The 27052-nt window shown below is 38.4% G+C and overlaps 1 protein-coding gene across 6 annotated transcripts in view; it reads right to left on the reverse strand.

Moving 5' to 3' along the window:
• Positions 1-27052, reverse strand: part of CHN1 (chimerin 1) — a 200256-nt gene that overhangs the window by 19484 nt on the left and 153720 nt on the right. For all 6 annotated transcript variants that reach the window (XM_036858805.1, XM_036858807.1, XM_036858806.1 and 3 more), the window contains one exon: positions 3517-3601. In XM_036858805.1, coding sequence (XP_036714700.1) covers positions 3517-3601 — 85 coding nt within the window. The remainder of the gene's footprint in view (positions 1-3516; positions 3602-27052) is intronic.

A 27052-nucleotide genomic window follows, 5' to 3' on the forward strand; every position in this document is an offset into this window, starting at 1 on the left:
GAAGGCTAAAATGAAAACAATTCAGGAATGCTGGTGGAATAATGGTCTTTTTCATGAGAGAGAGGTTTGGTGATCTTATAATAGATTACTTTAACCTATAAGCTTACATTTCACAAAGAAAGGAAAAATGGTCTGGGAAAATTATTCCATCTGAACAACAATGATCCTTTGCACTTAACTTTTGAAGGCCACTTACTTTGCTCGTAAATATTTCAGTAGGAGGATCACCACTCCCAAGCTGCAGTTAGATGGTCTCTTGCAACGTCATTTTACTCACTTTAAAGAAGCCTAAAGTAAGGGAGACTGTGGTAGGTGAGGTGTTTAACGCCGACTGTGGAACCTCACGTGTGGAGTTGTGGGAAGATCATGTCTGCAATGACCGCATCCCCATGACCGTCCCTGCTGCCCCCTCAGCTGTCCTCGTCAGCTGTGGGTGCTGAGCAAGCCTAGAGCTTTCAGTACTGCAGGGACAGCTTGCTTGCTATTAGCTGGATTCAGTCTGATTCCTTCAGCTACTCTGCCACCAGCCTGGTGACTGGAACACCACCCAACACTTTGCATAATGTTAAAAAAAAAAAAAAAAAAGAGGGGGGGTGGTGGGATACAAAACTGCTGCTTTTGGCAAACATTCCTTTAAAAATTCCTGACAACCTCTCTTCTGCCTTGGTGGATTTTGAAAAAAGAAACCAGAAGAAAGCAAGCTGTTTTAGGGATCAAAAGCAGATAAATACATCTCTTTTCTGACAGGCAGTATTACTTCCATTTTTCTTTGGAAGTAAAAGCTTTAATGCTTAGTGGCTAATGTATTAGTCTTCTGTTGCTGCTGTAACAAATAACCATAAACTCCATGGTTTAAAACAACACGAGTATATCATCTAACAGTTTTGGAGGTCAGAAGTCCAAAATCAGTTTCACTGGACTGAAATCAAGGCCTTAGCAAGCCTAAGACCTCCTTCTGGAGGCTCCAGGGGAGAATCTGTTTCTTGCCTTGCCTTTTCCAGCTTCCAGAGGCTGCCTGCATTCATTGGCTCATGGCCCCCTTCCCCCATCTTCAAAGCTAGCAGCATAGCATCTTTGCTCTTTTCTGACCTCTGCTTCTGTTCTTATACCTTTTATCTGACTCAGCCTCTTTTGCCCCCCTCTTACAGGGACGCTTTGATTGTGATTACACTGGGCCACTCTGACAGTCCACAGTAATCTGCCCATCTCAACTTCATTAACTTAATCACAGAGTCTCCTTTGCCATGAGAGGAAACAGTCACAGGTTCTAGGCATTAGGAAGTAGACATCTTTGGGGAGCCAATGTTCACCCTACCACAGTTAGTTCTCTCTCTCTTGAAGTTCTTAATTCTTTGTATTCTGTTTTATATAAAGTAGATGGCTCAAAGGTCAGGATGAGCCACTTCAGATGAAAGAATCCCACTGTCAATCTAAATGTAATTAGTTGTCATAGAAAACAGAAGTAATTCAAATCCCAACCTTCCACATTTTAAAAAAATGGGTTGACTTGTTCTTATATTGCTCAGTAATAGGGTTCCAATCACATAGAATATAATGCTTTTGAAGACAAGATATAACATAAAATTAAAAGGCTTTTCTTTACATTGTTGACCTTTACTCACAATAAAAAGTGGAGGCTATTCAAGTGGGTGGCTATGGGATGGGGTGAATCATTTTCTTTCTTCTTTTCCTTCACATTATTACTATCATAAACATTCCAAAACATTTCTTCTAAACATGATTTGGGGTTGTAGCATATGGCCAAAGATTATTCACATGTGCTGTGCTAGTTCTCTGCTAATAGCTGACTCAAAATTTCCATGTAGATGGCCTTCACTCTTTCAAAACGTAAACAGTAAACATCATCACTCTAGTAAAAGAAAAGCTTTTGAATTAGTGACAGTCTTAAAGTGTGTAAGAAACCGTTGCAGTCTCAGCTGGTCAAGGCTATGTCATAAAGGCAAACCAGGCTTATTAAGACGACCATTCTTCAAGCAGGTGATTTGTGCTTTGGAAAGGGTACTCCATTTGCCTTTGAAACACCACAACGACGTGGATGTTCTTAACTACACGACTATGTTCCATTCAAAGGCTCAACCACAACCTTCCTCCAGTTCAAAGGCTCAACCACAACCTTCCTAGTGATGGGTCCTCATCCTGACTCTGGGTAACCACCAGCCAGAAAGATAATGTCCTCATTTATTCTCTGGGCAGAGACCTGCAAATGGGGCTGTCAGCCCTCTAGGATGTTGGAGGAATTAGACGGGCTCTGAGCTGAGGCTCTCCTTGACGGACACCTCTGCACAGTTCAAAGTCAAGACGTGAGGAATTCTTCCCCCTCCTCATGGCAGCAAGGTCCCTGAATGGACCTGGCTAGTGATACATGCCTGGAACCTTATCATGCCTTAGTGGTGCTAAGGGAGTTACAACTGAAGGAAGGGCGACTTGGAACGTTCACATGCAATGCATACCACACCTTGCTATTCAAAGAAAAGGCAATTTAGAAATAAGAAAAATCAAACCCCAGAAGTTTCTGCACATAATGGACAACAAAAATATTCCGTTAGGAATCATGCCACAAAAGAAATGTGGATTTTTACAGTGCTAAACTTGACAGAATTACTTCAGTTACCATTTTGAAATACTTTACTCTTCACATACATTTTTAGAGTTAAGCTTCAGGCAAAAGACATGTAAGAAGGTATTTTTTAGCTTTACAATTTAAATAGCAGAAAGAAACTTCTATGACCTAACATTACACATCTGAAATTTAAATAATTATTTTAAAGCCTATACCAGAATTTAGAGCAGTTTGAATAAATGGCCAGTACTCAGTATAGTTGTTCTATACAAATGAATTTCACATGATGTGAATAACTACTTATTTCAGAAAGCATTTCAATAAATCCCTGAGTTGGTTATTTCTTTATGTGGAAACCTTCAAGTTTCTAAATTTAAATCTTTATAAAGATGATATGGCATATTCAAGATTTCAAAATGTCACACACAAAATATTAGTGACTAAGTGGTTTTTCAGAATTTGGTAATCATCTTTTAAGATAAATTCACAGATTTTTTTAAAGCTTCAATTTGATTTCACAAAATTTAGTAAGGACAATTCAGCTTAACAAGTTATCTTTAAAATTCAGTTTCTAAGGCAACAATCATAGGTCCCTGTACACTGCTTTAAAAAAATCATTCTTATAAATTTAGTTGCTGCAACATCAAAGGCAAGGCAAATATAACTGCCTTACTTTTATCTCCTTTTATCAGACTTTCTGAACAAGACAACTTCTCTCTTTTTAATGGACCAGACTGCTGCCCATTAAGTACAAGAAGGTGAAGGGCAGATAAAATATCAGTAATCAAACTGGCTGCCTGAGAATCCAGCCTGTTGCATGTTAAGAGCAAACGGGGGTCCAGCCCATTGTATGTGCAGAATAGCAAAGCTCCTCATGAGTTACTCCTTATAGCTTCATAACTTACACAGTCAGGCGAAAAGGGAAGAGCTCTTACCTGCACATCTCACTCCCTGAGCAATGAGTCCCCACATGAAGTTGGCACAGTATTCACACCAGTGCGGCCCCCTGAATGTGTGGACCTGAAAAAGAGTAGTGACAAAGTGGCCCCGAGGGGAGATTACAGATGAGATTATTTCCCTTCCAAGCAGTCATACACAAGCCATAGTCAGTATCAAGAGGCACAGTATGGTTACAGCTAGAAAAACCTTGGTTGAGTGGAACTGCCAAGCAGTTACAATTTCCTTCAGAGCTTGATTTCCTCTTTGCTTTAGAAATGGTGATAAATCAAACCAATATTCTGCTATTTACTTTTGAAAACAATTTCTACAGTGGAATTTTCCAACTGGTCCCCTCCAGCTGGAAGCAGTCTCATCTATGCGCTATACAAGTACGGGCATATTCTAAGCGCTACCGCATGAAGGAGGATGAGGAGTAATGTAGAACCTGTCTGTAAGGATTTTGTCAGATGATCCATCTCCTGTCCTCTGTGACCACAGTTAGGGCCACGGGTGGTGAAGGTGATATTTAGTGGCTGGTTACAACGGAATCATCAAAAAGGGCTAATATCTGTTCAGAACCATTTGATACTATGTTAGCAAAAGAAAATGAATATATTTTAGAAACTGCAGAAGCTACAGTTGATCAGAAACCCTGTTTGAATATAGTAATTATTCACTCATCTTTCCAGCTCATAAAGGTTTTACTGCATTTGATTCTTTTATCCCTAAGAAAGGAACCTCCAAAGAAGAAGGATTCAAATGCCAAGATACCTATAGACTTTATGGATAGGAAAGAGAAGCCATTCTAGCTTAACCTAAATGAAAAAATATTGGTAGAATAGAGAAGCAATAAATCCAAACCCCAAACATTAAAGAATAAAAGAAAAAATATCTTGAATATTATCAGTAACACTTTAAGACTTCTGAGCAAGTATTGGCTGAAAACGTACTCAAGAAATAAGTTAAAAGAAAAGGGACAGGGAACAAGGAAGTTACTGATCTGTATCAAATTATTTACTTGAGATAATTTCTTACATATATATGATTTCCTCCAGCAGAAAACAGTAATACAAGAGAGTGAAAATCAAAGTGTGACGATTTGATTTCAACATAAATATCTGCCAAAACAGCTATGGCAAATAATGAAATTCACAGCTAAGACTGTCATTTTTACTACTGTTCTATTTATAGAAGTGATTTTTTGTTTGTTGGTTATCTATTTTATACACAGTACTGTGTATATGTTAATCCCAGCCTCCTAATTTATCCCTCCCCCTTTCCCCTTTCCCCTTTGGTAAACATTCTGCTTGGGAAATAAGTTCATCTGTGTCTTTTCCTTCCTTTTAGATTCCACATATAAACGATATCATATGGTATTTGTGTTTCTCTTTCTGGCTTACTTCACTCAGTATGATAATCTCTAGGTTCATCCATGTTACTGCAAGTGGCATTATTTCATTCTTCTTTATGGCTTAGTAGTATTCCATTGTGTGTGTGTGTGTGTGTGTGTGTGTGTGTGTGTGTGTGTGTGTGTATGTGTATGTCTTCTTTATCCATTCATCTGCCGATGGACATTTAGGTTGCTTCCATGTTTTGGCTATTGTAAATAGTGCTGCAATGAACTTTGGGGTTCTTGTATCTTTCCGAATTATGGTTTTCTTCCGATATATGCCAAGGAGTGGGATTGCTGGATCATATGTTAGCTCTGTTTTTAGATTTTTAGGGAACTACCATACTGTTCTCTATAGTGGCTGCACCAATTTACATTCCCACCAACAGTATAGGAGGGTTCCCTTTTCTCCACACCCTCTCCAGTATTTGTTTGTGGACTTTTTAAAGATGGCCATTCTGACCGGTGTGAGGTGATACCTCACTGTAGTTTTGATTTGCATTTCTCTAATAATTAGCAATGTTGAGCATCTTTTCATATGCCTTTTGGCTATCTGTATGTCTTCTTTGGAGAAATGTGTATTTAGGTCTTCTGCCCATTTTTTGATTGGATAGTTTGTTTGATATTGAGCTATACGAGCTGTTTGTATATTTTGTCGGTCACATAGTTGGCAAATATTTTCTCCCATTCTGTAGGTTGTCTTTTCATTTTGTTTATGGTTTCCTTTGCTGTGCAAAAGCTTTTAAGTTTAATTAGGTCTTATTTGTATATTAGTAAGTGATTTTAAATATATATATATATATATAAATAAACTTACTTCAAACTTAAGAGCCTACTGAACATGACTTACCCTGAATGTAAGATACACATATTCCATTTAGAAAAACCATGCCAATTAATTTATGACATGCCACTGATTATAAGCTTAATCCCAATTTCAGAGATGTTAAAATGAAAAAAAAAAAGCATATGGTAGAATCAATGAAATATGGTATATCAGAATTTGAAATACTACTACTGGCCAAAATAGCCATATAAGGTAGCAGTGGATAACCCAGGGTTCATTCCAAGCAGGTATGTGCTTGTGACTCTGATCACTGCCAAGTAAGCTCAAGTACAAAATGTTGTGCTGATTTTGAAAAGGCGACCATAATCCCTTCTATGTCTTTTATGGAAAAGGGTCAGGAATGCAGATACAGTTGCTTCTGGATTGTTAATGATGTTCAGAGCCTGTAAATTGAAAGCATTTCCTGGAGTTCCTGAAGCCGAGCTCAAGATCAACTTTCAGATAGTCTGTGATGTCTTTATTTTCTTCTGTGTTCCTCTGAGTGAATAAAACTGGATAAAGTATGTAATCTTGCTTTTAATCTGAGGCGAATGAGTGAAATAGATAGCACTGACTCATGCTTTAAAAGTTATATAATCATGAAATAGCTAGAGAATTGTGAAGTTATTTTTAGGGGAAGTCTCAGGATAATCCAGTTTTACTTAACTTGGTAAGGTTAATAAATTGGATTAGAAGTGTGGAGGAAGTCCCGGTTTTGTACCTGCCAGTTACTCATGATAAAGGGTGTTGAAGTTCTACTGGTATGTAAACCACTGAAACAGAGAAGGGCTCTTGGCAAACACAACTGGGTACTGAGATATTGTGATAGAACCAATTCCCTTCCTCACCTTCACAAAGCAGTAATGAATGTGGCCTTTTGAAAACCTTGGGGCATTTCTTCATATTACATATGCTGAAGGAAGGGTTTCACTGTCCAAGCGGCCCAATGTTCTCTAATCAGAGAATCACACGTATATCTCAGAAAGTAATCTTCAGGAAATTGTTCTTTATACATTTCCTTCTTGGACAGGTTTTTATAAAGGCAGCTTGCCACTTGGGGCTGGTTTTAGTGGTGGTGGTGTTTTTACTTTCGTTTTTTTAAACTGTTTGTAAGGCAGGTTATGTACCTCTCCAGGAAATGGTTCTAGAAGTAGGCCTTGAAGCACTGGAAGCTTACTAAACTTGTATTTGTATAACAGGATTTAACTGGATTCCCTTTTGAATTTTTGTATCTAAAATTTGTTATTTCTTAAATTTTGTTTGTTTTGTGACTTTCATGACGCTGGATTGTACTTGTAAAAATGGAGTATTGTAGTCTTTTTGTCTTTTTTATTCCCCTAGAGGTCATCAAAACAAATAGACGTCACTCATTAATTATTTTTATTCATTCGTAAACGTTTATTAGGTGATGACATATACAAAGATTAAACCAAATATTGGCTCAAGGAATTCACCATAGGTTTCTCCTGTTAAATATAATGTGAAAAGCCTCTTCTGAAAGTGTCTGCAAAGTGTGAGGGTAGCTGGGGTGGGCACTGCTCGGGTATTACGTGTGAGCTGCGGCTTCCGGGATGAGCAGGGTCCGCCAGGTGAGCAGATCAGGCCTGAATGGGGGTCGGCGTGTTGGAGCGGGGTGCATTAGGTGACCCTAATGACTGGCGTGGCAAGAGCTGAGAGGCAGACGGGGCCTCTCCCACGCCTACAAATGTATACTTTGTTCAGTCAGCAATGCAGGGCCACTGAAGATTTTTAAGGAAAGTGACACAGTCGAGGGGACAAGGCTGGAGAAAGACTAGGTAGGGTGCTACAGCAGTAGTCCAGGTAACAGATGACACGGATCTGAACTCGGGCAGTGCTGATGGAGAACATGGGGCAGAATCAACAGCGCTTGGTGACTAACTGAATCGGAGGCAAAGGAGAGAGGAAGAACGAGGGCTAACTCTTAGGGGGAAGATGGCATTAACAGGGGGAAGAGAAGTAGAAGAACAGGTTTGGAAGTGAGGTGGGAGGGAAACAGTGGAAGAGATGGAAATGGCTGATTGAAGATTCCTGAGAAACAGGAGGTAACCCATGGAGTAAGGTTCCTGAGGGCATCCAATGGAGATGGGAGCCAGGGCAGAGGGATTAGTTTTGAATAAGAGAAAACTCAACTCTTCCCTTCCCTGTGTTGGCAGGGCCAAGGGTAAGGGGGAGAGGATGGCTGTGCAGTGCAGGAGTGGTGGGGGCCTGGAGGCAGAAGGCTAAGGGAGTTCATACCCGATGGTCTAGTTTCTGTGTGTTAGGAAGTAAGTTCAGTCATGGAACCAATGAAGAGTTTAGAAAAAGTGGGGAATAGGAACTGGAACTGGCCAGAAATTCAGAGAAGGGCTGTTGGACTTGAAAGCAAGCTTCTTTCCTGGATGTCATTACAATCATACTATAACAGTGTCAAGTGCATTAAAGAAAAAGTGACAAATACTTTCTTTTAAAAAGGGTGATTGTGTTATATTTGAGCTTTATCTAAATGTTTTCTTTTATATGCAGTTTTACATTATCAGTGATGTTTATATCACATATTTTACCAATTCAGAAAAAGATATCTTAAACAAGTCAGTTGCACAAATTGTACAACTTAGAATAGCTCTGCAGTTGTTCTCCTCTACCTAGGCATGACGGAAACAGGGCGCTGTTCCCGCAGATGAGGCTCTAGGGCACTGACACCTGCAGATAATTCTGCTTCCTAGATATGGTTGTATTCTGATTACCCGTCTCAGAATGATCAAATCAGAATGTAACAGGCATTCAAAATGCAATAATTAAAAGGTCAAAAGTTGCATCTTGGGGGTTCTTTCTGCTTAGGAGAATGCTAAGAAAGAGCTAGGATGGGATCTGGCAGAAAGGAGGCCTGAGTGGTTCACAAGGAGTGCAGGAGCTCGGGCCAAGCCCTGGTTTATAAGACAGAGTGACTTGTGCCTGTGATTCCCTGTAGTGTAGCAGACGCCCTTAGACATCTGCACAGGTCAACACTCAGGGAATCAAGATTACTGACGTCTTCATAACAGAACACAATGAACATTCATTAGGTGACATTTTCCATTTTTAGGGGATTTCAATTCTAAATTGCCCCAGATTTTTATGTTTTCATAAGTTTGTGTTTTAGTTTTCCTGTCTCTTCTTATTCTCCAAAGTTGGTGGCTCTTTTTCTTTCCTCCTAACCATTCTCCCTTTTCCATCCATCAGTTCTCAGTTACGGACCAGGAAATCTGATAACTTTGCTAGCACTGGATATAAATCAAGAAAATGTGTCATCTATCTTCCTCTTGAAGGTGTTAAGAAACCAAACCAAATGAAACCCACCAGATTTCTGGTTTCTTGTAGCTGAGGCTGAGGGACAGTGGTCTTGTGAGAAAGGAGGTGTTAGCAACTTGTTTTTTATTCTGTGACATTCTTTAGTCTCTAGTTATTGTTTCTTATAAGCAGAAGCCACCACTGTTTCTGCTGTTTACTGTATGACCATAATGACATACACTGGCTTTATAAGGTGGGAAAATAACCAATTCCTTTATAAACAGGACTGTTTCTTCTTTAGAGTTATTTAAACAAATCACTTGATCATTTTATAAAAAAGGGATTCCTTTGGGGGATGTTTTGGTAACAATCAGCATCATCATATGGTCCTGAGAAAAGTAACCTCGTAAGTTGGCCACAAGTATTTTTTTTCTAGGCCACCTCCAAAGCTTTTGGTACATCTTGACAAATGAAAGTGAAAGAGTACATGGCTTGAATTATACCTTCATGAACAAAGGGCATAGCAACTTGTTTTAAAGACGTCTTCTCTTTTGCAACTGGAAAAAGGACAACTTTATTACCATGGCATCTGAGATTGCTCTCACCTGTGACTACCTCCTGTCACATCAATCACCTTAAAACTGGAGATGAAAGACTGGATTAACTAATGGACCCAAAAGAGTCTGTCACAGGGAGGGCACTGGTCAGAAGCAGGCTGAAAAGGACAGACAGCGAGGGAGATGGGTGGGCTACTGAGAGGCCCACGTGGCACAGGCCAAGGGTCCTGTGTCTCCTGTGTACTGGCCTAGGTAAAAACTGAAGCCATTCTCACTGGGCCTACTGTTATACTGACCCAAACCCTGGCTTCTATAAGAAAACCAGCACGTCTGCTTCTCATGTTTCTGACGTTCACATCTCCAGTTTGAATGTCAGTAACAGAAACAATGGAAAAGAATTCCATGCTATTAGAAGAGAAAGAAAAATTCAGCACATCTTCATTATCCCTTCCAAGCCATAACACTACCTCTAGAAATAAGCATGAATGCAAACAGCCAAGGAGCATGCCTGCAAAGCCTGCTGCAAATGTAAACTATGTTGGAGGCAATAAGAACGTTGGGGGAAATGAAATTGTGCTTGAGAAGGTGGGAATGACATTTCAGCTGCCGCTCTTCATTTGGGAGGCCCTGATGAGTCAGTTTCTCCAGCGCGGTACTGCGCAATGAAGGGAGAGAACAGATGATCAAAATCGAAACGAAAGGAACATAGGTAGGCAGGCAGCTGGGCAGGAAAGGCTTTCTTTCTCTCTTTTTTTTTCTTTTCCATTTTTATCTTTAGGGCAACCAGAATGTACTCTTTTTTTTTTTTTTTTTTAAAACATCTTTATTGAAGTATAATTGCCTTACAATGGTGTGTTAGCTTCTGCTTTATAACAAAGTGAATCAGTTATACATATTCAATATGTTCCCATTTCTCTTCCCTCTTGCATCTCCCTCCCTCCCACCCTCCCCATCCCACCCCTCTAGGTGGTCACAAAGCACCAAGCTGATCTCCCTGTGCTATGCGGCTGCTTCCCACTAGCTATCTATTTTACATTTGGTAGTGTATATATGTCCATGACACTCTCTTACCCTGTCACATCTCACCCCACCCCCTCCCCATATCCTCAAGTCCATTCTCTGGTAGGTCTGTGTCTTTATTCCCGTCTTGCCACTAGGTTCTTCATGGCCTTTTTTTTTTTTTTTTTCCTTAGATTCCGTATATATGTGTTAGCATACTGTATTTGTTTTTCTCTTTCTGACTTACTTCACTCTGTTTGACAGACTCTAACTCCATCCACCTCATTACAAATACCTCCATTTCATTTCTACTCAGCCATAAAAAGAATGTACTCTTTTAAGTAACCGATTTTAGTCTCACCAAGATGGCTTGATTTTGATCCAAAAGATTTGGAATTTAGAATTTGGGTCCTAATTTGACCTCTTCAGTTAAAGTATATGTTGATTTATACTAAGTAATGAGAAGAGAATGTAGAACATTGGCTATGATCATTAACAGCAAATACATAAAATTGTATAGAGGTTCCCTATAGGAAAAAAAGGTAGGGAGGGGGAACTTAAAAATAGGACTATCTTTAGTATCAAAGCTATACCTTCTTGCCTTGTTATTTAAACTATTAGTGGTCTTAACATTCTTCAGGAAAAATCTATAACAAACAGTAAGGTTTGGGTACGGTTAAGCCAGCAGCACTGATAATCACGCTGACTATGCCTCCCCCTCTTGTCCTGATGGAATGGACATGAAAGGTGGTGCCCACACCAGGAAAGGCAGAAGGAATGCCCGGAGCACTTGCTGAAACATGGCTTCGAGCAGTTCTTGGGGCTGGTGAGTGCCTGGTATAGGAGGAGGGGCACACCCTCTGGCCGGCGGCAGACAGGATCTAGGAGGTTCTGTGTGCATGGGGGCACTGGACAGCTGGCGAAGGGGCGCAGGTGCTAATAACGGCTTCTACAACTGGCTGCTACACATGATTGTGCAGGGACTCTGTGAGGCACACACTTCACCTCACAAGTAGTTAACACCGTCAGAAGTATTACTGTGAAAAGCATGACAAATGACAGAAAACTCAGTGACCTAATGTTTCAAGAGTGAGAAAACTGTTCAAAATTGAGGGAGATAACTATAAAAGCCTGCTGGACATAAGATGGTCATACCGCAAATAAGTGGTATCCCCTTAAATATGAGAAATAACTACAGGAAAAAGCTGATATTACATGGTTAGGCTATGACAACACTAGTCGTACTTTACTAGTAGGGCAATTACTAGGACAATATTAATAATTTAGCTCTGCTTCCACATGAAAAACATAAAAATGGTTTTTATTAATTGGTATATAAAACAATACTTTAAACATGCACAGAAATAATAATGAATTATAATCAATTCTACTCACACAGTCCATTCACCATAATCCTATACAGGGCCTTACTAACAAAGTGTAAATTTCTTTATGGCTTCCTTCATGATCTACATTTCCCTATCAACACTAGCCCAATGAAGGAGAAATGTCTAAAATTACAGCTGAGGGACTTCCCCTGGAGGTCCGGTGGTTAAGACTCTGTGCTTCCACTGCAGGGGGCACAGGTTCGATCCCTGGTCGGGATCCCGTGCTGTGTGGTGTGGCCAAAAGTAAATAAATAAAGTTACAGCTGAGCTGATGTGGTGCAAATGAACTTGCTGAGAATCATACACAACCACATTAACACTGGAACACGAACGTAGTTTCTGGTGTCAAGGTTCTGTTCTAAGCTGCAAGAGTGGCCCCTTGCACAAAGCCATCGACTTGAAATCCTGGAATCAGGCAGTGGAAACACCAAAGTAATCAAGGCATTTATTTTATTTATTTATCACATTACAAGGTACAGTTTGTATAATAAATAACAATAAATATCACCCAGTAATTAAAAAACACTTTCCATTTCAAAATATGGGTGCTTAAAGTATTAAAAACCCTATAATTTAATGTTTAGCCATTTTTCAGGTTTCAGAAGCAAATTTCTTTTCATAGGAGCTCTAATGAGAGCTTTACCTCTAAACTGAATAACGGTTAAAGTTTAAACATGTCACATGCCATACCTAAAACACTTCTACTTTGACAGTTTAGTTTCATTACTTGGAATAATGTTTGCATTCAAATACCAGTAGTAAAAAATATCGACACAGTGAATCAATACTTCAAAATACCGATCTCCTAAAGTTGTATTATGAAGGTATTGATATAACAGGAAAATAAAATCAATGAATCAACTTGGTTGTGCAATAAAATCCACTGTATAATACACAGCTGAGTGACAGATAATCTCTATACCACATTGCAGTATGTAAACTGAACACTGGGAGACAAAAAAAGCCTCAGACTAATCCACGTTATCTTATGATCCATAATTCCACAAAGCCTCAAAGTCTGTACTAATATTAACATTTCCACAAAAACAGATTTCAATTTCTCTTTGGTTTGGTTGTAAATATGTCATCTAAAGAAGTTTGCTGTTAAAACATATTATATTATGAATAAAGTATTCCTCTAATACACCTGGAAAAAGGTTTGACTAAAATGTGCAAAAAAATTATTAAACTATGTAGTTCAAACCCTTTTTAAAGCTCTAGTAAAAGAGATCCAGATTTTCTCTATTGTTTTTCTATTGGTTTAATTGGGTCTTTTTCTAGTTTCCTAAGGTGGAAGCTAATTGATTTCACCTTTTTTTTCTTTCCCCAAATAAGCACTTAATGGTACAAATTTCACTTTAAGCACTACTTCAGCCACATTCCACAAATTTTGATGTGTTGTATTTTTCTTTTTATTCAGTTCAAAATATTTTCCAATGTCCCTGTGATTACTTCTTTAATTCATGAGTTATTTAACAGTAAGTTGTTTAATTTCCAAATATGTGGGAACATTTTCAGATATCTGTTATTAATTTTGAATTTAATTCTGTCGTGGTAAGAGGATATACTTTGTATGATTTCAATCCTTTTACGTTTATTGACACTTGTTTTATGGCCCAGAATATTGTCTATCTTGGTGAATCTTTCATGTTCACTTGAATAGTATGTGTATTCTGCTGTTGCCAAGTAGAATACAAATATCAGCTAGGTCAAATTGGTTGATACTGTTGTTCAAGTCTTCTAAGTCCTTACTAATTTTCCATTTGTTCTATTTGTCTATTTGTCCTATCTCTGAGAGAGAAGTGTAGAGATCTCCATCTCTAATTGTGGATTTGTCCATTTCACTTTTCAATTCAGTTGTTGCTTTACATATTTTGAATCTCTGTTTTTAGGTGCCTATAAAATTTAAATTATGTCCTCTGAATTAATTTTATTTTTTATTAATTAATTATTTATTTTTGGCTGTGTTGGGTCTTCGTTGCTGCACGTGGGCTTTCTCTAGCTGCGGCAAGCGGGGGCTACTCTTCGTTGCAGCATGAGGGCGTCTCGTTGTGGTGGCTTCTCTTGTTGAGGAGCACGGGTTTTAGGTGCACGGGCTTCAGTAGTTATGGCACATGGGCTTAGTTGCTCTGCGGCATGTGGGATCTTCCCAGACCAGGTATTGAACCCATGTCCCTTGCATTGGCAGGCGGATTCTTTTTTACTTCTTTTTTTTTTAAATTAATTAATTTATTTATGGCTGTGTTGGGTCTTCATTTCTGTGCAAGGGCTTTCTCTAGTTGCGGCAAGTGGGGGCCACTCTTCATTGCGGTGCGCGGGCCTCTCACTATCGCGGCCTCTCTTGTTGCGGAGCACAGGCTCCAGACGTGCAGGCTCAGTAATTGTGGCTCACGGGCCCAGTCGCTCCGTGGCATGTGGGATCTTCCCAGACCAGGGGTCGAACCCGAGTCCCCTGCACTGGCAGGCAGACTCTCAACCACTGCGCCACCAGGGAAGTCCCCTCTTAATGAATTTTAATGTTTTTACTGCCAATAATATTTATTCTGAAAACTATTATGTTTAGTATAAATATAGCTATTCTAATTTTCTTCGAATTATTGTCTATATGGTATATCTTTTTCTTTTTACCTCTCTGTGTCTTTAAAGTGGATTTCTTGTGGATAGAATATAGTTGGGTCTCGGTTTTTAAATCCAATCTGACAACAACCTCTATCTTTTAATGGAGTGTTTAGTCTAGTTCCATTTAATGTAACTATCAGTATAACTGGGTTTAAATCTGTTATCTTGCTTTTTCTTTCTATATATTCCGTTTGTTCTTTTTTCTCTTCTTGCATAATTTTGGATAAATTACATACTTTTTATGAATCCATTTTGCCTCCTCTATTAGCTTATAACTATTTAATTCTTTAGAGTTCTAAGGTTTACAGTCCACATCTTTAACAATATTATACTCTACCCTCAATATTATACCACTTCATGTATACTGTAACTTACAACAGTACATTTCCACTCCTCCCACCCTGTACTTTATATTGTTATCTGTTTTACTTGTACAAACTACATATTACTATTTTTGCTTTAAACAGTAAATTTATGTTTTAAAAAACACTAAAATGAAGGAAAAGAAACATATTTTACACTTACCTATATGTTTACCATTTCTGGCATTCTTTATTGTTTTGTACAGATCTAAATTTCCATCTGGTATTATTTTCCTTCTGTCTGAAGAACTTCCTTTAATATTCTTATAGCATAGGTCTCTTGGTGATGGATTCACTCAGTTTTTCTTTGTTTAAAAAACAAATATTTTATTTTGTCTTCATTTTTGAAAGATAGTTTTGCTGGATATAGAAAATTCTAGGTTATATAGTTTTTGTTGTTGCGTACTTTGAAAATGTTATTCCATTGTCTTGCATAGTTGCTGATGAGAATTTTGCGTCATTCTTTATTCATCTGTATGTAACAAGTATTCTTCCCACTTCCCCTGCTGCTTTTTAAAGAACTTTGTAAAATATGTAAGAGTACCAGTGACAAAGGAAAATAATCCATGTTTCTTCTGCTGACATATTTTTCCTACATTGAAGTAATCTTAAAGATGCTAATAAAAAAAACAGTAGTGTAATTTTCTTCTTTTAAAAAAATGTACTTCTAACTCCAAGTACACTGAAGTTAGATTGATTGGCATTGTCCCACTGGTCACTGATGCTGTGCCCCCCACCCGCCACTGAACTTTTGATTCTCTGTCTTCCATTTTGGTTATTTTTTATTGCTATGTCTTCTGGTTCACTAATCTTGTTTTCTGTGGTACCTAATATGCCATTAATACCATCCAATGTATTTTAAATTTCAGGTATATTTTTCATCTCTAGAGATTCCATTTGGATTGTTTTAAATAGTTTCCATTTCTTTCCTCACTGCAGCCTTTAGTCTACTGCTAATTCAGTCATGTTACTAAGATGATACCATTTTGAGGACTTTTAAACAATGCCTTATGTTTTATGATGTCTTTCTATTCCGACTGTTGGGCAAAACTATACGCAGCCCAGGGACAATTTCAGTAATTATTCAGCCTATTGCTTTCTGGTGGTTTTCTGATAGTTTTTTCTCATGCAGGTGTAGATAAGTACCAAAGACTCCTGATGACTCCTATGCAGATCTCCAGAGCTCTTTCTGTGTACAGCTCTGTCCCCCAGGTACCCTGCCCCAGAAATTTTAGCTGCTTTGTCTTGCCAAACTCCAGTCTCTGTGTCCTCAACTTGGTTAGACCAGCAGGTCCTCTTTGGATTCCGGCTCCAGGTGCTGTGGCCTAGAAACTGCCTCCAGGCAGTAAGAGCAATCTTAAGACTCATCTTGTTTGTGTTCCTTCTTTAGGTATCACAGAACTGTAACACCTGTTGTTCAATGTCTGACTGTTGTTTTATATACTTTTTATGGTTTGCTAGTTGTGTAAGATGGGAAGGTATATCTATTTCTTCCATGGCTTCCAAGGCTGAAAGTGGGAGTTCAGATTATATTCTTGTTTCTAAAACTGATCTTTCATTTGAGCTTGAACTTGACGTTAACCTAATCAGCAATTCTCAGTGCCCTTTATATAGGCTGAACTGCTTCAGGATTCTTTTACCCTCATGCTCTACAAGCATGCTTCTCTCAGCAAAGTGTTACATTAACATTGTTGTATTCAGTAGGCTGTATAGTAGGGTCTTGTAACTGGTGATTTCATTTGTCATTTAATGTTGTAGTGGGCATTTCTTATTTTTTAGCCATGCAGAATAGATGTCTTGTCTTTGTATAATGGTCCTCAATCCATGTGAACTGTATGGAGCTGATCCTTTTCCAAGCTCCAGGGGAGGGTATGTGACCTAGATCTAAGCCAATAAGCACATTCCATTCTCCTAAACCAGAGCTAATGGTTCACAGATGGGCATACAAGATAACTGTGTGAATGCCTACCAGGCCTAGACCTTTTGCTCAAATAGTCTCTGTTTTGGAGCTGACTAGAATCTGAGAATATACACAGCTGGAGCCTTTGCCAGCCATCTTGTCACCAGAGGGAGCCTAAAAAATGAAGACAGTGCTGGAAGACAGGATTCTGGTAGCATTTTAAGCCCCTGGGCTAAGGGATACCTTCAACTAACACTGAACTTTTCCTACTATGTAAGTTAATAATTTCCCATTTTGCCTCCATGAGCGTGGGCTGGGCTTTCTGACACTTGCAATGGAAAGTCTCCCATCTGTTCCATCAAATGGTAAATATCAGTCATGGGTTCCAAGTGGATTTTTTAAAAAGACACACTGAAGCAATGTCATACAATTGTGGATTAATGAGCTGTAATAGCAAACCATCAAAGCAAAATCACATACCTCCAAGAGATGGACCTTCTCTTTATGAATGCACTGTGCAAGCTTGTAAGGCAGAGCCACAAGCAGCCATCAGGGTGTGGGACATGTAAGGGCTAGAACTCCAAGAAAAGGGAGTTCTACAAAAAAGAAAGAACGAGCCTGACATTTTAGGCCTGATCTGGGCAAATCCATTCACATAGCCAAAAACGTCCTCTCTACTACAACAGTCTTGAGGATATCATCTACCACGTCAAGAAGCCTCTGGCCCCCATGACCTAAAAATGAATATATTCTTTTCTTTTTAATTTTTGTCTGGATAACGCTTTAAAAAACACACCCAGTTCTACTTTTGCTCCCCCCAAAATATAAACATGTAGAAAATAAGCAGCTGACAATGTTCTTCAGAAGTGTAACATCACTGGGCTATTTCCCCTTTTCTTTTTAGCTTTCCTATTTTGCAGCCAGGAGAATAGTAAGATAATTTAATATGAGAAGTTAGTAAACCTGAAAAAAAGCTATTGGTATGGTATTTATCAGAAAAATAATCTGTAGTGGTTTTCAGATACCAGCAGTGCTGTGGTAAAATATCTAAGAAAGAAAAATCAATATCTGCATGTGTTCTCTTCAGTTAAAAAATTCTTTCCTAGATTTATATTCCACTTCCTTTGGTGTTTATGCATGTCTCTTTTTTTCTCTGCCCTTTGGGCAATGATATTTTTGTGTCAGATACTATTACATACGAATAATGAATGCTGACTAATAATGATAATAATTGTACTGAGATATAGGGAAGTAAGATGTTATGACATGTACATAGTCAAAGCATGTGCTTGAGGAATATTTTATTAAAGCCATAATAGGCTTCACTATTAAGTAAGACTCTTTGTACTCCGAGGAACGTTGATATAGTGTGTCACAAAGAAGATGAAGTATAAAAGTATAATTTGTCGAACAAGGTTTTGGAAAACAGAAATGAAATATTATACATGTATCTCTCCTATTAACTTACAAAATAAGCAGAATAGAATTAAGACTTAATCCTCAGTTAAATCTGGGGGGCGGGTGGGATGGATATATGATACAAATGACTATAAAAAGTTGCCTTTAAAGTACTAACATGTCCCAAATCCTTGAAGGTTAGATTACTGTGTGGACAAAAACTAAAATAGTAAGAGAACAGAATTCTGGAGGAGGTGACTTTTTAAAATTGTGTGTTCTTCCTAAGGATTTATTTACATCCTTAGCTTGTTATTGTGTCAGGAGTCACATGCCAGGCCGATTCTCTACTTTGGGATAAATTTTGGAGAAACCAAATTTTCTAAAACATTAAATCAGCAGGATATACATACATGATAGAAATCATCAATACCATATTAGATGCAGTTGTCTACCAGAGGGTCTCAAATTAGGATACTGGTTGAAAATAAGAACTAGGATAGGTGCTGGTGAGAGAGAGAGTGCCAGGCTCCTCCTTAAGGCGTTTAAAAGTGGCAACGCTAACATCTTAAAGGCTGGCCTCAGGTTTTGTTTTATTTTTAAATTGTTTGGTTTTTAATTTCATAAAAGACATGGTACACCTAGTATGTTCCACTAACAGTCTCCTAGTGAAAACAAACTTGCAAATCTCTCCCCAAATGTTAAATTACTCTCTAATATTTTTTGTTTCTTAATTCCATAAAAGAAATAGGACACCTAATAAGTCCCACTAACAGTCTCCAAGTAAGAAAAACTTCCAAATCTCTCTCCAAATTTGAAAGCAACAAAAGCAAAAATAGGCAAGTGAGACTACATCTAATGATAAATCTTCTGCACAGCAAAGGAAATAATCAACAGAGTGAAAAGGCAACCCATTGCTGGATCATAATAAAGTTTTAATTTTTTGAGGAACCTCCATAATGTTTTCCATAATGGCTGTACCAATTTACATTCCCATCAACAGTGTACAAGAGTTCCCTTTTCTCCACATCCTCGCCTACACCAGTTATCTTTTGTCTTTTTGACAACAGCCATTCTAACAGGTGTGAGATGATATCTCACTGTGGTTTGATTTGCATTCCCCTGATGATCAGTGATGCTGAACACCTCTTCATACAGCTGTTGGCCATTTGTATATCTTCTTTTGAGAAAGGTCTATTCAGGTCCTTTGCTTATTTTTAAATCGAGTTTTTTGTTTGTTTTTGGTTTTTTTGCTATTGAGTTGTATGACTTCCCTATATATTTTGGATATTAACCCCTTATCAGATATATGATTTGCAAATATTTTCTCTTATTCCATAGGTTGCCTTTTCACTCTGCTGTTTCCTTTACTGTGCAGAAGTTTTTAGCTTGATGTAATCTCACTTGTCTATTTTTCTTTTGCTGCCTATGCTTTGGTGCCATATCTAAATAATCATTGCCCAGACCACAGTCAAGAACGTTTTCTTCCCCTCTACTTTCATCTACTAGTTTTTTGGTTTCAGGGCTTATATTTAAGTCTTTAATCTGTTTTGAGTTGGTTTTTATAAATGCTGTGAGATAGGGCCAATTTCATTCCTCTGCATGTGGATATTCAGCTTTCCTAACATCATTTATTGAACAGACTATCCTTTCCCCATTTAGTGTTCTTGGAACCCTTGTTGAAGTTCAGTTGACCGCAGATGTATGGATTTATTTCTGGGGTTTCTAGTTCAGTCCATTGGTCTACAGGTCTGTTTTTATGCCAGTACCATACTGTTTTGATTACTGGAGCTTTGTAATATATTTTGAAATCATTAAGTGTGGTGCCTTCAATTTTGTTGTTCTTGCTCAAGATTGCTTTGGTTATTTAGGATATTTTGTGGTTCCACATGAATTTTAGGATGTCTTTTTCTATTTCTGTAAAGAATGTCATTGGGATTTTGATAGGCATTGCATTGAATATGTAGATCACTTTGGATAGTATGGACATTTTAGCAATATTAATTCTTCTAATCCATGAAATGATGAGTTTCTCTTGAGTTAAGTACAATATTTAAAGTTCTCTAGCTCCATAAAGTGGCTATGAAGAAGTATAAGCAACTATGTGCAAACCAACAAAAACCTTGTGAAATGTTTCCTTTTGGAGTATTAATGTTAGGCAGTAACCCTTCCAATGACCTTAATGATCTAGATCTACACTCAAGGTGTCATAACCAGTTCCCTAGCCAGCATTACAAAACACAAGAAGGATAGACAGGACTGAGGTCGAGAGGGCCACAGTGCTCGGGTGCAGTGTACAGGCCTGGATGGAAGTGCATGATGAGTCGCTGTGGTCCTACTCACCACCAGCAGCGGAAGAAGTAAAAAGTGAAGCAGTGTGTGTTCATTTTTGGGTTTTTTTTTTGGCTTCCATATCATCTGGTAAGTACTATACTGGATAGCAACAGAAACACAGTGCCTACAGGGACTTTACAGATGATCTTGTCTAATCTCTTAGTTTCTCTCCATCACCCTATACAAGTTTGACTGCCCTAGACAGAGAGAACTGCCCACTATGCTCTAATCTTTATTTATTTTTTTTAAAATGGCATTCTTGCAGTGTCTTTTTTTTTTAAAGTTTTATTTATTTATTTATTTATTTATTTATGGCTGTGTTGGGTCTTTGTTTCTGTGCGAGGGCTTTTTCTAATTGCGGCAAGTGGGGGCCACTCTTCATCGCGGTGCATGGGCCTCCTATTATTGCGGCCTCTCTTGTTGCGGAGCACAGGCTCCAGACACGCAGGCTCAGTAATTGTGGCTCACGGGCCTAGTTGCTCCACGGCATGTGGGATCTTCCCAGACCAGGGCTCGAACCCGTGTGACCTGCATTGGCAGGCAGATTCTCAACCACTGCGCCACCAGGGATGCCCTGATCTTTATTTTTATCTTCCCTTGCAATGGACCCACATTAAGAATCAGGAACTTTGTGTGTGTATACATATCCATATCCATGTATAATACAGAAATTTATAATATAATTCAGTTTAATCTCCTACTTGGAAAAAAACATTATGTATTCTTTTAAAATGTTTGTTGGACACTCCATGTTCACATCCACGGGAGAAACAATGGTGAGTGACATTATTGCTGAAGGTTAATTATGAGACATTCCAGGTTTACCATTTCCATTTTGTCATGTTGCATTTAACTTCTTTTAAATTACTATTAATTCAAAACAATATTCAAATTTCTGAGAACTTAAAATGTGAACACAGATTCTCCAGTCAAATATAACATGATATTTTGGGTTTTATTTCATTTTAAAATCTCACGTGAATTTGATTTTAAAAATTTTGTAACACTATAGGTTTTAAGGTCATTAGAAAAATCTATTTTTGTGTCAAAATTTCCAGCTGCTTGAAAGTAGTTTCAAAATAACAACTACTTCCACCACCACAACAAAGGTCCCCCATCTCACACCGTGTACTCATTTATTTAGTGATTCAATGGATGCTTCTTGAGCATCTACAAGTCATTTTACTAGAAGTGGGGACAAGGGATTGAAGAACAAAGGGAGAAAAGATGGTGGGAGGTGGTGTTATGATGGTTGGTGGAAATAATACAAAGGACGTGGTAGATAACGGTCCTGGAATATGACATTTCACTGACTGTTAATATAACTAGTTAAACTATATGTGAAAGAATATTTTTTTAACAATGGAAAAGAGAATAATTACATTAACAAATCTAATACTTCTCAATATAATTTAATCAGAGAATTTAAGAGCTGTTGGAGAACTTATAGATCATGTAGTTTAACTCCACATTTTATACTAAATCTATTTTTGTTGTTTCATCTTGTATTTTTTTCTCAAATGTGAATCAAATGAAGACCATAGGGCTCAGATTTGTCTGTGTCCTTCGAAGGAAAGGAAGGACCACTTTCCACAGGAGTGCTTGCCATTTCTAACCTTCAGTTTATCAAACAGCAGGACATCTGGTCTGGTGGCCAGGATTGACAGGTTAACTATTATCACTATATCCCAAGTCCTGAATCAGTAATTTTAAAAATATTATAAGGTTCACGTTATAGAGTTAATTTAATTACATTACCAATTAATATTTCAGGGTTCATTGCTTACCTATTATCTTGGCAACATTAAATCTATTAATATGTCACATCTTTCATTTCTGTGTAGAACGCAAGTGTCTGAAACTCTAAATTCAACCAGTCACCACCTCAAGACTACCTTAGAGAAGAACTAAATTCATATTTTAAAGTATCTATAATTCTTCAGCAGCCTTTTTGCCCGAGGAACTGTGGTCTGAAGTGAAGCATGCAAAGCCTCTGCATGCCACCCCTGATGAGCAAGTGACACTAGACTCAGCATGAAGGAAAAGAAAAAAAAAAGAGGAGACATGATGGAGGAGTAGAAGGACGTGAGCTCACCCCTTCTTACAGAAACACCAAAATCACAACTAACTGCTGAATAACCACCAACCAAAAAATGCTGGAACCTATCAAAAAAGATACCCTACATTCAAAGACAAAGAAGAAGCCACAAGGAGAAGGTTAGGAGGGGCACAACTGTGATAAAAAAACAAATCTCATACATGCCGGGTGGGTGAACCACAAACTGGAATATAATTATACCACAGAAGTTCTCCCACAGGAGTGAAAGTTCTGAGGCCTGTATCAGGCTCCCCAGCCTGGGGTGTCTGGCAATGGGAGGAGGAGACCCCAGAGAATCTGGCATTGAAGGCCAGCAGTGTGTGATCCCACAGGACTGGGGTAAACAGAAACTCCGCTCTTGTAGGATATACACAGGGTCTCGTGCACACCAGGACCCAGGAGAAAAACCAGTAACCTCATAAGAGACTGGGCCAGACTTACCTGCTAGTATTGGAGGGTCTCCTGCGGAGGCAGGGTGCTGGCTGTGGTTCACTGCAGGGACAAGGACACTGGTGGTGGCAGTTCTGGGGAGTACTCACTGGCATGAGCCTTCTTGGAGGCTGCCATTTTCTCACCAAGACCTGGCCCCCACCCAACAGCCTGTAAGCTCCAGTGTTGGGATGCCTCAGGCCAAACAACCAACAAACAGGGCAGGAACACAGCCCCACCCATAAGCAGACAGGCTGCTTAAAGTCTTCCTGAGTAAACAGCTGCCTGATAAACACACCCCCTGACCCAGCCCTGCTCACCAAAGGGACAAGACCCAGCTCCACCCACTAGTGGGCAGGTACCAGTCCCTCCCACCAGGAAGCCTACACAAGCCTCTTAGCCTCATCCACCCGGGGGCAGACAGCAGAGCTAGAAGAACTACAACACTGCAGCCTGCGGAACAGAAACCACAATCACAGAAAGTTAGACAAAATGAGATGGTAAGGGAATATGTCCCAGATGAAGGCACAAGATAAAACCCCAGAACAACAACTAAATGAAGTGGAGATAGGCAATCTACCTGAAAAAGAATTCAGAGTAATGATAGTAAAGACGATCCAAGGTCTCAGAAAAAGAATGGAGGCACAGATCGAGAAGAAATAAGTTTAACAAAGACCCAGAAGAACTAAAGAACAGAGATGAACAATACAGTAACTGAAATGAAAAATACACTAGAAGAAATCAATAGCAGCATAACTGAGGGAGAAGAACAGATAAGTGAGCTGGAAGACAGAATGGTAGAAATCACTGCCACTGAACAGAAAAGAAAAAAGAATGAAAAGAAATGAGGACAGTCTAAGAGACCTCTGGGACAACATTAAATGCACCAACATTTGCATTATAGGGGTCCCAGAAGGAGAAGAGAGAGAGAGATTACCTGAGAAAAATTTTGAAGAGATAATAGCTGAAAACTTCCCTATCATGGGAAAGGAAACAGTCACCCAAGTCCAGAAAGCGCAGAGAGTCCCAGGCAGAATAAACCCAAGGAGGAACACACCGATACACATAGTAATCAAACTGACAAAAATTAAAGACAACGAAAAAATATTAAAAGCAACAAGGGAAAAACCACAAATCATGTACAAGGGAACTCCCATAATGTTATCATCTGATTTTTCAGTAGAAACTCTGCAGGCCAGAAGGGAGTGGCACAATATATTTAAAGTGATGAAAGAGAAGACTCTACAACCAAAAATAATCTAGCAAGCAAGGCTCTCATTCAGATTCAACAGAGAAATCTTTACAGACAAGCCAAAGCTAACAGAATTCAGCACGAACAGACCAGCTTTGCAAGAAACGCTAAAGGAACTTACTTCTCTAGGCAGAAAAGAAAAGGCCACAACTAGAAACAAAAAATTAAAATGGAAAAGCTCACCGGTAAAGGCAAACATACAGTAAAGGTAGAAAATCATCTGTACACAGATATGACATCAAAACGACCAACTGAGAGAATAGGAGAGCACAAATGCAGTATATTGGAAATGCATTTGAAATTAAAAGACCAACAACTTAAAACAATCTTGTTTTTATACAGACTGCTGTATCAAAACCTCATGGTAACCGCAAACCAAAAATCTACAATAGATACACAAAAAAGAAAAAGGAATACAAACACAACACTAAAGTTAGTCATCAAATCACAAGAGAAGAGAACAAAAGAGGAAGGGAAGAAAAAAATCCAAAACAATTAAGAAAACGGCACGAGGAACACACATATCAATAATTACCTTAAACGTAAATGTATTAAATGCTCCAACCAAAAGACATAGATTGGCTGAATGGATACAGCAACAAGACCCATATATATGCTGTCTATAAGAGAACCATTTCAGATCTAGGGACACATACAGACTGAAAGTAAGGGGATGGAAAAAGCTATTCCATGCAAATGGAAATCAAAAGAAAGCTGGAGTAGCAATTCTCATATCAGACAAAATCGACTTTAAAATAAAGAATGTTACAAGAGACAAGAAAGGACACTACATAATGATCAAGGGACCAATACAAGAAGATATAACAATTGTAAATATATATGCACCAACATAGGAGCACCTCAATATATAAGGTAAATACTAACAACCATAAAAGGAGAAATCAACAGTAACACAATAATAGTGGGGGACACTTCAACACCCCACTTTCATCAATGAACAGATCATCCAGACAGAAAATCAATAAGGAAACACAGGCCTTAAATGACACATTAGACCAGATGGACTTAACTGATATTTATAACGCATTCTATCCAAAAGCAGCAGAATACAGATTCTTCTCAAGTGCACGTGGAACATTCTCCAGGACTGATTACATACTGGGCCACAAAGCAAGGCTTGGTAAATTTAAGAAAACTGAAATCATATCAAGCATCTTTTCTGATCACAACACTATGAGATTAGAAATCAACTACAAGAAAAAAATTGTAAAAAACACAAACATGTGCAGGCTAAACAATGTGCTACTAAACAACCAATGGATCACTGAAGAAATCAAAGAGGAAATCAAAAAATACCTAGAGACAAATGAAAACGAAAGCACGACAATACAAAACCTATGGGACGCAGCAAAAGCAGTTCTAAGAGGGAAGTTTATAGCAATACAATCTCACCCCAGGAAACAAGAAAAATCTCAAATAAACAATCTAACCTTACACCTAAAGCAACCAGAGAAAGAAGAACAAACAAAACCTAAAGTTAGTAGAAGAAAGGAAATTATAAATAAATGAAATAGAAATGAACAAAACAACAGAAAAGATCAATGAAACTCCTTTGGTTCTTTGAAAAGATAAACAAAATTGATAAACCTTTAGCCAGACTCATCAAGAAAAAAAGGGAGAGGGATCAAATCAATAAAATTAGAAATGCAAAAGGAGGAGTTACAACGGACACCACAGAAATACAGAGGATCATAAGAGACTACTACGAGCAACTACATGCCAATAAAGTGGACAACCTGGAAGAAATGAACAAATTCTTAGAAAGGTACAATCTCCCAAGACTGAACCAGGAAGAAATAGAAAATATGAACAACTAATTACAAGTACTGGAATTGAAACCGTGATTAAAAAACTCCCAACAAACAAAAGTTCAGGACCAGAAAGCTTCACAGGTGAATTCTATCAAACATTTAGAGAACAGTTAACACCTATCCTTCTCAAACTCTTCCCAAAAAATTGCAGAGGAAGGAATACTCACAAACTCATTCTATGATATGAGGCCACCATCACCCTGATACCAAAACCAGACAAAGATACCACAAAAAAAGAAAATAACAGGCCACTAACTGATGAAGATAGACATAAAAATCCTCAACAAAATACTAGCAAACTGAATCCAACAACACATTAGAAGGATCATACACCATGATCAAGTGGGATTTATCCCAGGGATGCAAGGATTTTCAATATCTGCAAATCAATCAGTGTGATACACCACATCAACAAATCGCAGAATAAAAACCATATGATCACCTCAATAGATGCAGAAATAGCTTTTGACAAAATTCAACACACATCTGTGATAAAAACTCTCCAGAAAATGGGCCAAGAGGGTACATACCTCAACATAATAAAGGCCATATATGACAAACCTACAGCTAACATCATTCTCAATGGTGAAAAACTGAAAGCATTTCCTCTAAGATCAGGAACAAAACAAGGATGTCCACTCTCACCACTTTTATTCAACATAGTTTTGGAAGTCCTAGCCACAGCAATCAGAGAAGAAAAAGAAAGGGAATCCAAATTGGAAAAGAAGTAAAACTGTCACTGTTTGCAGATGACACGATACTATACATAGAAAATCCTAAAGATGCTACCAGAAAGCTACTTAGGCTCATCAATGAATTCACTAAAGTTGCAGGATACAAAATAAATACACAGAAATCTGTTGCACTTCTATACACTAACAACG

This window comes from Balaenoptera musculus, chromosome 7 (assembly GCF_009873245.2).
Source record: "Balaenoptera musculus isolate JJ_BM4_2016_0621 chromosome 7, mBalMus1.pri.v3, whole genome shotgun sequence".
Taxonomy (NCBI): domain Eukaryota; kingdom Metazoa; phylum Chordata; class Mammalia; order Artiodactyla; family Balaenopteridae; genus Balaenoptera; species Balaenoptera musculus.